This window comes from Phascolarctos cinereus, unplaced genomic scaffold (assembly GCF_003287225.1).
Source record: "Phascolarctos cinereus isolate Bilbo 61053 unplaced genomic scaffold, phaCin_HiC Scaffold_3;HRSCAF=262, whole genome shotgun sequence".
Classification (NCBI taxonomy): Eukaryota; Metazoa; Chordata; class Mammalia; order Diprotodontia; family Phascolarctidae; genus Phascolarctos; species Phascolarctos cinereus.
The window spans coordinates 35,309,168-35,322,484 of NW_027555736.1; the positions used below are offsets into that span (position 1 = coordinate 35,309,168).

At 44.3% G+C, this 13,317-nt stretch overlaps 1 protein-coding gene across 1 annotated transcript in view; it reads right to left on the reverse strand.

Moving 5' to 3' along the window:
• Positions 1 to 13,317, reverse strand: part of CHRNA5 (cholinergic receptor nicotinic alpha 5 subunit) — a 34,961-nt gene that overhangs the window by 6,747 nt on the left and 14,897 nt on the right. The window contains exons 2-4 of the mRNA XM_020976017.2: positions 8,636 to 8,787; positions 3,525 to 3,569; positions 527 to 636 (exon numbers count right to left, since the gene is read on the reverse strand). Coding sequence (XP_020831676.1) covers positions 527 to 636; positions 3,525 to 3,569; positions 8,636 to 8,787 — 307 coding nt within the window. The remainder of the gene's footprint in view (positions 1 to 526; positions 637 to 3,524; positions 3,570 to 8,635; positions 8,788 to 13,317) is intronic.

Below are 13,317 nucleotides of genomic sequence, written 5' to 3' on the forward strand. Positions count from 1 at the left end.
AGGAAGGAAGGAAGGAAGATTTGAGTCTGGATCTTCCTAATTCCAAGTCTCACACTTTATCCATCATCTATACTTCTTCCCACACTCAGAGAGTTTAAAGGATCATTTATGTGGAGTTGGAAGGGACTACCAAGGTTATCTGCCTCTTCAGTTCACAGATGAGGAAACTGAGGCCCAGAGAAGCTAGATGTCTCTCCCAAGGTCACACAAGTTGGGATTTGAACCGAGTTCTTCTGTTTCCAAAGCCAGTGCCCTTATAAAAGCATGAAAAGAGGCTCTTAGGACAGGCATTGAGTCCTAGGCCTAAGCACACAATGGCTGCTCCGTATGACAGAAATATGAGATAGCACAGGACATTTTAATATGCAGTCTAATAGAAAAGGACAAGATGAGGTCCAGAAGGAATGTGATTAGATCACTCAACTCTATAAATCTCCACGTGGTGGAGGCGGAGAGGCAGTGATGAATATTTACACAGCCTGCTTTTATTCTACAAACATAAATCACACTAATGTTTCGCTCTTACTTGTCAAACAATACTATGTCTGGAGTCCAGATGGAGTCGGAGGGGACGCGGATAGCTTTGATTCCAGCGTAGTCATCAGGGTTCCATCTTAATTTTACATCAATCCATTCCTTAAAAATAAAGAACACTGCAGGGCATAAGAAAAACTAAATATCGAAATGTGCTGGCAGGCAGTATAAGTGATCATGCATTCATTCAATGGAAGTTTATTAAGAAGCTTGATTTGGAAAGCACCCCGCTAGGCACCGGGCCTAACAGTTCTTGAAGAGCTTTACAACTCAATTACTTCCAATTACATGAATAAATAATGATGGAAAAGGAGCCTGAGATAAGTGTAAAGGAGAAATTGAGGCACAGTGTTATGAGAAATATGAGTGAGAGCACTTCTTTACCTGGTGGGAAAAAGGTAGGAGAGAATAGGGCAGGAAAGGTTCCATGGGACTCAATTCTTTCTTGCAATACCAAGGGCTGCACAGACACACACATGTACACCCATGTTTAAAGCCCAGGGACAACACTTTCTTATCTTGCCAGGGGATAACCCAGATCCTGCCTACAATACTCTGGGCTGGCAGGGGCTCCACATACTCAGGATACCTCCAGCCATGGTCCCCAAGAAGCGCAGGTAAGCTGGAGCCTGACACAACTTCCAAGCCAGATACTTGGGGGCTCTGCCTAGACCCTGCTCCAACAGAGTCTACAAAGGAATCCTGGGCAAGATAACTAGAGCTGGGACCCAGCACTACCACCATGATGAGCACAGCTTCAGAGCCACGAATGGAGACAAAGACTCGTGTCTCCCCTTTTCTTCCTATGTTGGTGATTCTGACAGCTGCCATCCTGTCCTTAGACAGGCTCATACCTGCACCCATCACAACGTTATCCCAAGGATGCTAGATGGCCCTGAATTATGGGATGCCCTGATATGGTTTTTCACACTGGACCTAAAATGTAATTGGTATAAGGAACCCCCAGTGAAGAAAGACCTTCCACCAATGCAGAAGGACTTGAACCCAGATCTTCCTGACTTCCTCTCAATCCACTACTCTGAGCTACCTTTCTCTCTATGTTTCTACTCTCTCTCTCTTCTTCTTCTTCTTGTTCTCCTCCTCCTTCTCCTCCTCCTCCCTTTCTCTCTCTGTCTCCTCTCTCTTTTTGTCTCTGTTTCTATCTTTCTCTGTCTCTCCATCTGTCAGTCTGTCTCTCCTTTTCCCTTTCTCTCTCTCTCTCTCTCTCTCTCTCTCTCTCCCTCTCCCTCACAGGTTGGAAGTACACTGGCCACTTCTGGACCCAATCCCAGTGCAGATCAGCATGGATATCCCCTTTTCCAACCTGGGCCAGTTCACGCCTCCTAAAAGCTTGGTGGTCCTTCCACTCCCAGGGTTCATCATACAGTTCCACACTTAGTTCAGACATCCAATCAGCTTTAGCCCAATTGAAGCTCAGAACTCCTGAACTCAAGCTATCCACCAGCCTCAGTCTTCCCAGAAGCAGGGACTACAAGGTATGCTCTACCAACCCTTGTCTTTCCCTGATCTCTCAAGAATAAAAATGACAAGCCACTCATTGGGCAGTGGAAAGGTATCTGGTGGTCATAAGTAGGCTAGAGCACATTCCCAGCAATGACATGTGCTAGAAATGGCCCACACCAATGGTGAGGACAAGAGGGCAGACCAGTCATGGAGTAAGGAAGAGAGATACCAAGTGACCAGCCCAAATGCAACCCTGGTACACTCAGGATATTGAAACACCCAGAGAAAGGCTTCCAGCATATGGGGCAGATCCTCTGCGCATGATCTCTTGAAAGACATTTGTGAAAATTATACAAGATGAGGTGTGGAAAGATTGCAATTTATACCAGAGAGCACTCATGTCTAGAAAACCAGGAGTCCTTCAAAAAGCAACTGAGTGTTTTCATGGCCATAGCAATCCTCTAACTATCCCCACATCTTAGTATGATTAGTGGATGGGGTGGGGCGGAAGCGAGCTTGACATAGTGGAAAATATGAAAGCATGACCTAGTATATAGAAAGCCAGCCTTGGCGCCAGGAAGACTTGGGTCTTCCTGACCCATCCTGGCTATGTGACTCCAAATAAGGCATGACCTCTCTGTGCTTTGGCCAACTTTCTAAGATGAGATGTTACAGAGAACCTGCATCTGACAAGGGGTATTTCCTCAATCAGTGAAATCACAGCCCAATCTCTGTCCCTAAAGACAAGGTAGAAAGAGTCTAGAGCAGGACAAACAGTAAGGGGAAGTGCCTTGAGTTCATTCTATACAAGGGGCAGTTGGAGGACATGACAATGGTCAGTGTGGAGAAGAGAAGGCTTAGGGAGGGTGTGATAAGTGTATTTGAAGGGCTGTTGCCTTGACAGGGGATTAATTTCATCCCTGAATGCAGATCTAGGATGAATGAATGGAAGCAAAGTTGGGCTTGATATCGAGAAAATGTGTGTAAGGATTGGAGCTGTCCAAATGTTCAGGCTCAGGACATAATGGATCCCCCCCACTCAGAGGTCTTCAAGAAGAGGCTGTATGACGACTTGTCATTAACTGAGTCCTATTCAGGTATAGACTGGACTCAGTGACCTCTGAAGTACCTCCAGGATCTGAGATTCTACAAATGTTCTGTGAGCTAGCTTTGCCCACCAAGGGCCTGTTGGGAGTTGGAGGGTGGGCCAGAGTACAAGGAAGAGAAAGTGGAGACAGGGAGAGTAAGCAGAGGAGAACACTTTCTGCTGGTTGGTGGAAGCTGTTGGAGGTGGTTAAGAAAAAAATAGAAACTCAGGGAGGGGTGGAGAGGAGGGAGGGTAACAAAGGAACCCACAGAAATAAAATAAGGGGTGGCCCTTGCTCAATTTCATTCACCTTCATCTTCCTCTGTCAAACCCAGTGCCATCAAATGCAGCCTTTCCACAGGACTTCCCCTCTACCCCTCAGGAAGCACCCAGATGGAGGGCTGAGGTGTCTCCCTAGGGCTTGGAGTACTTTACATACCTGTTTCAACCACACGTTTGTGGTCATTAATTGATTCTTCTCATCCTGTACAAGGGAAATGAAAAGAAAAGAGACTATTTTCAATGAGCAGGTATGTTTTGGGTTTTTTGTTTTTTGCTAAAGTATCCCTATTCCTTTAGAAGAACCTGTATCTCTCTCCCTCCTTTCCCTCTCTTTCTATCTTCCCCTTCCTCATTCTCTTCCCTTTCTTCCTCTCCCCTCCCTCACATCTTTCCCCCTCTCCTTTCCTTTATCTACATCCCCCTCCTCCTCCCCCTATCCCTGGTTCTGTCCCTTTCTCCATCTCTCTTCATCCCCCCTCATCTCTCCCTCCTTGCCTTTCCCCTTCTCTTCCCCCTCTCCCATCCTCCAATAGCAGAATCTAGAGAGGGAAATACTGGAAGAGAAATTCAGAGTCCTTTTTACTCTGGCATCACTCACTCAGCTAAACATCTAAGTGACTTTTTATGTACTAGATCTCCTTCAACCCATAACTTTTACTAAGCACTTACTATGACAGGGCACTAGGCTAAGCACCAGGGACCCCAAAGGACTCTAAGGTTATAGTCCTGGCCCTGAAGGGGCCGTTACCAAACAATATTTGATAATGGACTAGATAGATTGTAAGCTCCTTGGGGACAGGGACTACCTTTTGCCTCTTTTGGTATAGATCCTCAGTGCTTAGCACAGTGCCTGGCACATAGAAGGTACTTAGTAAACGTTAATTCAATTGAATCATTATCAACTGTGACAGGCCTAAATCTCAAGTTCCGCCATGGTGGTTTCTCTCTTGTTTATTCCCTTAAGGCAGTAACCTAATTTGCTTCAGCCCCATTCCTTGATAAAGGAAGAGCATGAACAGAACTGGTGTGTAATTTTGGAGGACAGTAAACTCTGAAGTGATCAAACAGCCAGGGATACTTCTGCGTGGAGGGACCCGGGCGAAGGGTGGCAGGGAGAGTGTTTAAAACCTAGCTTCAGCCTTTGCCCTTGAAAGTTCCTCTGAAGTAAGTATAGAATCACACCCTTCCATTCACATTTCTCAACGTGAGCAGTGCAGTCAAGCTGCCTCACCCTGGTGGTCTGAACATGATACCACTACTGGGGATAGACCTGAATAGTGCAGGAGCCTGCCACAAGAAGAGAGGGGATGGTCAACAAAAAACTGAGAATTAGGTCAGCCCCCAAGCAAAAAAAAACAAAAAAACAAAAGCCATCAGACTCATAAGATGGAAAATGAGTAAGCAAACTGCAAAGGACCACAACACAATGAATGAAGATTATGTGGTTATGGAAAACCCCCAGTGAAAAAGGAAGTGAGACAATAGCAACATGTTTTAGGGGGCCTCCAGAAATAATAGGTCACCAGCAAGAGACCACAGAATGTTTCAGAAGAAAAGAAGAATTAAAAGAAAAAATAGGGCAGAATTTTCAGATTTTTTTTTTTTTGGCTATGGCAATGGGGTTAAGTTACTTGCCCAGGGTCTGAGGCCAGATTTGAACTCAGGTCTTCCTGATTCCATGGCCAGTGCTCTATTCACTGTGCCACCTAGCTGCCCCAGAATTTTCAGATTTTTGATGTGATGTCTGGGTCAAGTTATGGCTCCCACCACCAAAGATCTAAGGGGAGAACCAGAGGAACAGTGCATGGGACCATAGATTTAAAGCTGGGAAGGGGCCTTAGGAGTCAGGTCCAACTCCTTCATTTTACAGATAAGGAAACTGAGCCCCATAGATGTGAAGTCACTTACCCAGGGTTTCATGTTGAACATGAAGTCCCAAAAAGAAAAGACTAAAAGAACTTGATTTTTCATCTCAGACAAAAGAAGGTTTAGAAGTATTTTACTAAGCCTTCAACTAATGTTCTGATTCTCCTCATCTCTACAGGTCTCACTTCAACCCTTCAAATCCTCCCCTACCTAGGAACAGCAGAACTTTGACCCTTTCTTACTGCACCTTCCCAGTCTTCTTTGGGCTCACAGTGGCTTGCATATATATGTCTTATCTCCCCCACTAGATTGTAAGCTTCCTGCAGGCAGGGATAGGATCTTGAATTCATATGTGTATCCCCCACCACCACCACACCACCCAGTCAGTGCCTGGCATCGGACCTGCTGTTGTCAGCAGAGAAAGCAGAGAAAGACTGTTTAGAGAGGGTTGATCTTCATCAGACCTCGATTCTTTCCAATTCATAAACATTTATTAAGAGCCTACAATCCTCCCTCTCCCCATCCAAAAACACCCTACTATGTGCCAGGCTCTTGGCATTAGCAAAGATGCAGATAGGACAGTCCCTGCCTTCAAGAAGCTTACCTTCTGTTAGCAGTTGGGGACCACTGAATGTGCCACATGTACATAGAAGAGTAAACAATGTCATTTGAGGACAAAGTGTTAAGGGGATCAGGGAAAGCCTCCCAAAGGAGTGATACCTCTAACCTGAGCCTTGAAGAATAATGGCTACTCAGAGTCAAAACTAAGTGCATTGCAAAAATATGGGAGGCAGCTTGCATGGAGGTGGGGGATGGAATGCCGTGTTTGGGAAATGGCTGATACTCCAGTTTGACTGGAGTGCTTTAAGGGTAGCAGTGAGATAGTGAGGTAGGATTACAAAGGTGGTTGGGCCTTAAACACCAGGTTAAAGACTTTGTATCTTCTCCTGGAGGCAACAAGGAGCCGTGGAAGGCTTCTGGAGTAGAGGAATGGCATGCTCATACCTGTGCTGTCTTCCTCTCCATTTATTTTTCCAAGAGCTCATTTCCACTCTCAAGATTTTGAACGGTCGCCTTTATACTAAAGACCCAAGCCCTAGTCCTCTTATTTACCACTGCCTCTGGATGTTTCCTCTTGAAGGTTCCATCACCACCTCCAATTGGACGTGTCCAAGGCCTAGACCATTTACACCCTTGTACCTCTTCTAACATACCTATTTCTGCTAACATTTCCCTAGTCAACCAGGTGTGAAGCCTTGGAGCTACCTTTGACTTAACATTATCACAGAGAAAAGAACTTCAAAGATCAATTAGTCCAACCCCTTGTTTCACAGATGGGGAATCTCAGGCCCAGGGAGAAGTGACTTGTCAAAGATCACACTGCTAAAAAATGGCCAACCCAGAACTTGACCTTGGATCACATGACTCGGAGATTCAAGGCTCTCTCCACGGTACTATACAGACCCTTCTCCTACCTCCTCAGTATTCAAACCCTACTCAGTCTTATTGGTCTCGTATAAACTGGTCTTCCCAGCTCTAGTCTCTCCCTGTTCCAGTCCAGCCTGAATACTTGTCACCTTCCCCTCATTAGAACATAAGCTTCTTGAGGGCAGGGACTCCTTTCCCCTTTCTTGGCATCCTCAGCACTTAGTCCAGCGTCTGGCACATAGCTGGGCAGCTGGGTGGTGCAGTGGATAGGACACCAATCCTGAAGTCAGGAAGACTCATCTTGGTGAGGTCAAATCTGGCCTCAGACACTTACTGGCTGTGTGGCCCTGGGCAAGTCACTTTACCCTGTTTGCCTCAGTTTTCCCATCTGTAAAACGAGCTGGAGAAGGAAATGGCCAACCACTCCAGTATCTTTGCCAAGAAAACCCCAAATGGGATCACAGAGTCAAACATGACCAAAACAACTGAACAACAACAGATGTTTAATAAATGTTCACTGACCAGCTTCCTACTAGGCATCTGCTGATTTCGCCCAGCCAGCGTTTCTACTGTCCCCCCAGCACCCGACATGTGCTTCAGTTCCCTTTGCTTACAGTATTCTTCCTCCTTTTCTTATGTGGCCTAAATTCTCTGTGTCCTTCAAGGCTCTGCTCAAATGCCACGTCCTCCATGAAGACTTCCCTGACAAATACCACTCACCGATCTTTCCCAACTCTGCATTTCCACATGAGGCCACACAGAATTGTGGATAGAGAACTAGACCTGGATTCAGCTCCCTGCTCTAGCACTCACCAGCCACGTGAACCTAGGCAAGTTACTTAACTGCTCCCTGACTCAGTTTCCTCATCTGTGAAATGGGAATAAATAGCACCTGCTTCCTAGGGTTGGCGTGATGACCACATGAGGTGATACCTGTAAATGCTGTTTCTCTTTCACGTATATGCATGCTGGGTCTCCCTAAGCAGATAACAAGCTTCTTTGGGGTAGACACTGCATAACACCTTTGGTACCCACTCACCCCACCCCTACCTTATCGACAGCGCTAGCCATGCAATAAACACATGCTGATTGAGGGGCTTAAAGTCAGAACAACAAAAAAACTTCTCTGAAAAGGGAACACGAGAAAATTAGGTTATAAGGAAGAATTTCCAGGCAAGAAGAGACTCACACTAGAATGCGTTATTTATCAAGGCAGATTGAAGGATCTTCCCTGGGGGAAATTCAACATAAATTCTCACCTTTCTGTGCCGATAGAAGGGTGATATTGTTTGAAAGGGTGTCTCTATCTATTTAAAAAAAACTATTTAGTGATTCTGAGTTTAGCAAGAGTTTTACTAGACCAAAGGAGGGAATTCTCCGAACAAAGTGGCTTGGGGAAGGGGAGGGAGGGGGGTGTTTTCTGTGTTTAATACCCCAGTAAAAAAATCATTCTCTAGGTTTTGTCTACGACACAACAGCATGACGTAGTAGGTGCAGCATGAGCATTAAAGTCAGGAAAACCTGGGTTAGAATCCTGCTTCCAATATGAGCTATGTGACCATGGAAAGTCGCTTAACCTGTGAGTCTTATTTTTATCCTCTATAAAACGGGGTTAAAAACACCTGTAAGATAGACCACAAAGGATTATTATGAGGTTCAACTGAGAAAATATCTACAAAGATCTCTACAAATGTTGGCTGTTATTGGTATTACATATGCAAGTACCTGTTTGCATATAATCATCCTCATCATGTAAGAAGCCAGCATAGTATAGAGGGCTAGAGACTTAGCTCCACTCCTTAGCCAAAACTGTTCAAACTCTCATTCCCATTTTACAGATGGGAAGACTGAGGTTCTAACAATATACTATCTTCCTCTCACAAGGTCACCCTGGGATAATGTTCATACAGCACTTTGTAACCATAAAATATCTTAGGAATGTTCATTATTATCATAATCTTCACATACACATACCACATCTACTAACTGAGAGATTGCAAGGCCAAACTTTATTTTTATTTTGTCATTCAGGTGTTTCACAGGACGAACCCATTTTTCATAGTCTCGAAACAAGTTCTTAAACAAACGATCTTCACATTTTGCCTCAAAGGATGGTTCCGATATCCCTGAAATAACAAAGGCAAAGAAATCAGCATATGACATCCTGACTTACTTCTCCCTTCTGTGTACTCACCCCTGAGAAAAGTTTGCAGCATTATTAACCAAAATGGAACTTAGGGTGAGAGATGCTGTAGCATCGTGGATAGAGAGCCAAGAAATCAGCAGGACTTAGGTTCAAATCCTACCCCTAACCCATAGTGGGTGTGTGACCCCGGCCAAGAAACCTAACCACTAAGCTACCTCAGGCCACTCTCTAAAACTCCATGTAAGTAGCTGATTATCTGCATGGAGAATGCAGATTACTGTTTCAGGAGTTTGCTATACCAATGGAGTCATAGGTCCCAACTATAACCAAAAACTTAGGATATTAATCAATATACACACACACACACACACACACACACACACACACACACACACACACATACATATACACACACATATATATTTTAAAGAAGCTATTTTAAAAGTACAGAAACAAAGATTGGGGGGGGAACAGAAATAATTTCTTTAACATCATAATGTTTACAAAGGACAAAGGCCTCAAAACCAACTTGTGAGGTAGCTTGGGCATATATTATCATTATCATCTTACCCATCAGGAAATAGACCAAGAGACTTGTCCATAGTCACACAGCTGGTAAGTGCCCCAAGCTGGGATTCGAACCAAGGCCTCTTGACTCCAAATCCTGCATTCTTTTCTCTATATCATGCAGCTAGTTAGATGGTGGGTTTGGGGTTTTTTTTTTTTTGGGGGAGGAAAGAGGTGGTGGTATAAAAGTTTATTAAGTTCATAATTTTTAAAAAGTAATTCAGGATGGAGGAAAGGATTTAATGAAAAGAGCCTTGAACTCAATATTCATTTTCAAGCCCTGGAAAATAACCAAAGCTGGAATGAAAACAGGCCCAGTGTGTAATTTTCAATAAATTCAGCTTTGCTGAATAGCTCCAGAAATTAAGAGCTGGCTTTCCCAATTTTCTCCTTAGCACTGTATCTTCCATCCCGTTGGGAAGTCAAGTTGATTATGCATACTATCACTGCTGCCAAAGCCACAATGTGTTGGACATCTGCCAGCAGGAAGCTGGCACACACACATATCTGCCCCTAACCAGAAAGTTCCATGGGGCTGTTGTTTCAGCATTTTTTTCCTCCTGGGGAAGATGCCTCTGAAAATCTGTATCCATATTCAAAGAAGCACACTAGCACAGGTAGTATGACTTATTAATATCCTCTGATGTGGTCATGATAGATTAAGTTTGTTTGAAAAACAAACAAATGAGGCATATAATATGGCAGTCGTATCATGATCAGATGTCCCTTTGCAGTCACGCCATAGACTGGCTACAGAAAAAGCAACATCATCTTCAAAGACAGAATAAAGATGAAAAGACGACACTGTCTATAAAGACAACAGCTTTGATCTGGCTGGTTCAAACATGTTGGAAATGCTGAAAAATGGGAAATGGAAAAAGGCAAAGACATTGACCTTGATGATCACCCTTTACCACAGATGTTTAACTGATAGAAAGCAGATAGTATACTGGGCTAACAGAGCCCAGATATTCCAGTGAACAAACACCTCGTCCCCTTGCTAAACAGAGGGGCAGGACAGCTAATAGCAGCACTGGTTTAGAACAGAAATTCATGCTCAACAGGATCACCCCATGAAACAGTGAACAACAGGGGATGTAAAAATAAGTTTGTGTAAAACTCAGTGTGAGACCCAGATAAGCTATATATGAGAACTAGACTTGTGATTTCATTGGCATGGGGGCTCCTCTATCAATGCGGATTAGAACTTTTTCTTCAATTTATAATCTTAGGAATTTGCCTGTGGCATTGAGTTATTAAGTGACTCGCCCAAGATCATACACATAGTCAATAGGTGTCAGAGGCAAGACTCGAATCCAGGTCTTCCGGACTCTAAGGCCAGCTTTCTATCTACTATTCCCCAGTGCATCTCATCACGTCAAGGGCATTCATCAATGAAGTAGATCAATAAATAGATGAATAATATTTCGATAATCCTCTATTTTCCTCAACAATGACAGTGGAACCAGCCCTCAGACTACAGTTTGGGGCCATCTGGGTTTTGCCATAGGGCACTGATGTTCAGGGGACACAGCTCCTTCCCTCAGTGGTCTCACAGGCACATCTATCCCCAGGCTTCTCTGCTCCTTGGCACAGCCCTCACTACAGAATCCTATGGCTATGGCTCCCCTTCCCCAGAGCCTTCCAACCCTACCACCTCCACAAAGGCTTAAACAAGCTTCCCTGGAGGACAGGCCATCTTTTTCCTGATATACCTGTACTTAGATGTGGATTGTCCTCTATGGCACCAATGTGGCTGCCATCACTTTTCTTCTGTCCCAGGTAAAAGCATTTCTAGTTTCTAAACCTAGAAATACCTCAGGCCCCACTGTATGATATAAGGAAGCAGAAAGGCACTTAAGAAGACAGAATCACGGAGAATCGCAGAAGCAGACCAAGTGCGTATCACAGAAATCCATTCTGGAGGAGAATCAATCCTGAAAACACTGAGGGTTTGTTTTACATGGTCTCTCAAGGAGGGTAAAAAGGGTATAAGTACAGAAAACCCACCAACAATATCACTACTCAAAAAAAAAAAAGAGATGATCTAAGGGGCACCAATTACCACCAACTCATGTGACTACTTCTCATCATTGAAAAATCTTCATAAGAATGATGGCTGGAAAGAAGGAAGGAAAGAAGGAAGGAAGGAAGGAAAGAAGGAAGGAAGGAAGGAAGGAAGGAAGGAAGGAAGGAAGGAAGGAAGGAAGGAAGGAAGGAAGGAAGGAAGGAAGGAAGGAAGGAAGGAAGGAAGGAAGGAAGGAAAGGAGGAAGGAAGGAGGAAGTGAGTAAGGGAGGGAAGGAAGGAAAGGAGGAAGGGAAGGGAATGAAGGAAGGAAGGAGGGAAGAAAGGAAAAGAAGGAGGAAACAGGTATTTTTAAGTGCTTACTATGTGCCAGGCACTGTGCTAAGTGCTTTACAATTATCTTATTTTATTCTCACAACGAATATGGAAGGTAGGTGCTTTTACTATTCCCATTTTATAGATGAGGATAACTTAGCTAGAACGTGTCTCAGGCTAGATTTGAACTCAGGTCTTCCTGGCTGCAGGCCCAGGGCTCTAGCCATTGCACCACCTAGATGCTTCACAGCTCAAAGGTATCCTTGATCAAATGAGATAATACATGGAAAGTACTTTGCTAATCTTAAAGCAATAGATAAAAGTTCGTTGTTGTTGTTCAATTGTTTCAGTTGTCTCTGACTCTTTGTGACCCCATTTGGGATTTTCTTGGTAGAGTTACTGGAATGGTTCGCCATTGCCTTCTCCAGCTCGTTTTGCAGATGAGGAAACTGAGGCAAACAGGGTTAAGTGACTTGCCCAAGATCACACAGCTAGTAAGTGTCTGAAGCCAGATTTGAACTCAGCAAGATGAGTCTTCCTGACTTCAGACCTGGTGATCTATCTAATATGCCACCTAGCTGTTACCTGTTATGATTCTTGATGAAAATGGGAAATGGGAAAAGGCCAGCTTTCATAATTTTCTAAAGAAGTCCACACCTTCATAGTGATACAACTGACTGATAAGTTCAGAGAATATGGGGACACAGAGTCATAACTAGGGCAAGGCAGCTGGGGCTTTGAGAGCCCTGAAATTTAGAGAGTGCTGAAAACATATTCTGTCTTTCATCAGCCTACAATCAACTAAGATCTACCCTCATTTTATTATCTGTGTGACTTGGGACAAGTCACTCAATCTGTCTGTGACTCAGTTTCTTCATCTGTCCAAAAAGAAGAGAATATACAATACGTCTTCACCTCTAAATCTATGATGCTATGACACAAAGAATAATTAGTTAAAACAGGAAGCTACCAAACAATAGGCTTATTTTCCTCCTGTTCCCCATCAGCACCCTGCAGTCCCTGCTCATGGGTTGGTATCCTATGGTCTCCCCCGTCCCAAGTAAATCTGTCTTAAAAGTGTATTTCGTGCAGTTTGCTCCAAGTGCAGAAATTGTTACTAACATCACTGCAGAATCCTTCCAGGCTCACTCTTTGCTGATTATAGAAAAGCGTTTGGCTTAGGAGAGCAGAACACAGGTTGGGCGGGGTTGATTTATGCTGGCTGTCCTAGTTGACTCCCATCCTACTACCTACAGCTGGCCTCAGCCCGTGTTGGCCTGAGGGAAACAGTTTACCTGAGCGTGCTGTTTGAGTAGCTGCCAGTCCATGGGGCTCACATCTTGATGGATTAGGGCGATATCTGCTGCTGTTATCCACTGCTCTGAGCACATCTGTCAGGATTAGGAGCTATGGGGTCCTCTGAGGAGGTACAGTGGGGAAGACTCAGTCACCAGAATACCAGCATCAGGAGGAGATTTAACAATGAGGACCACCACCACCACCGAAAACCTTACATCATGCTTTGGAAAAAAGAGTGACTTTGGAATCAAGGCATCTGGTTTCAAATCAAACCCCTGAAGCTTCCTAGAGGTATGACCCAGG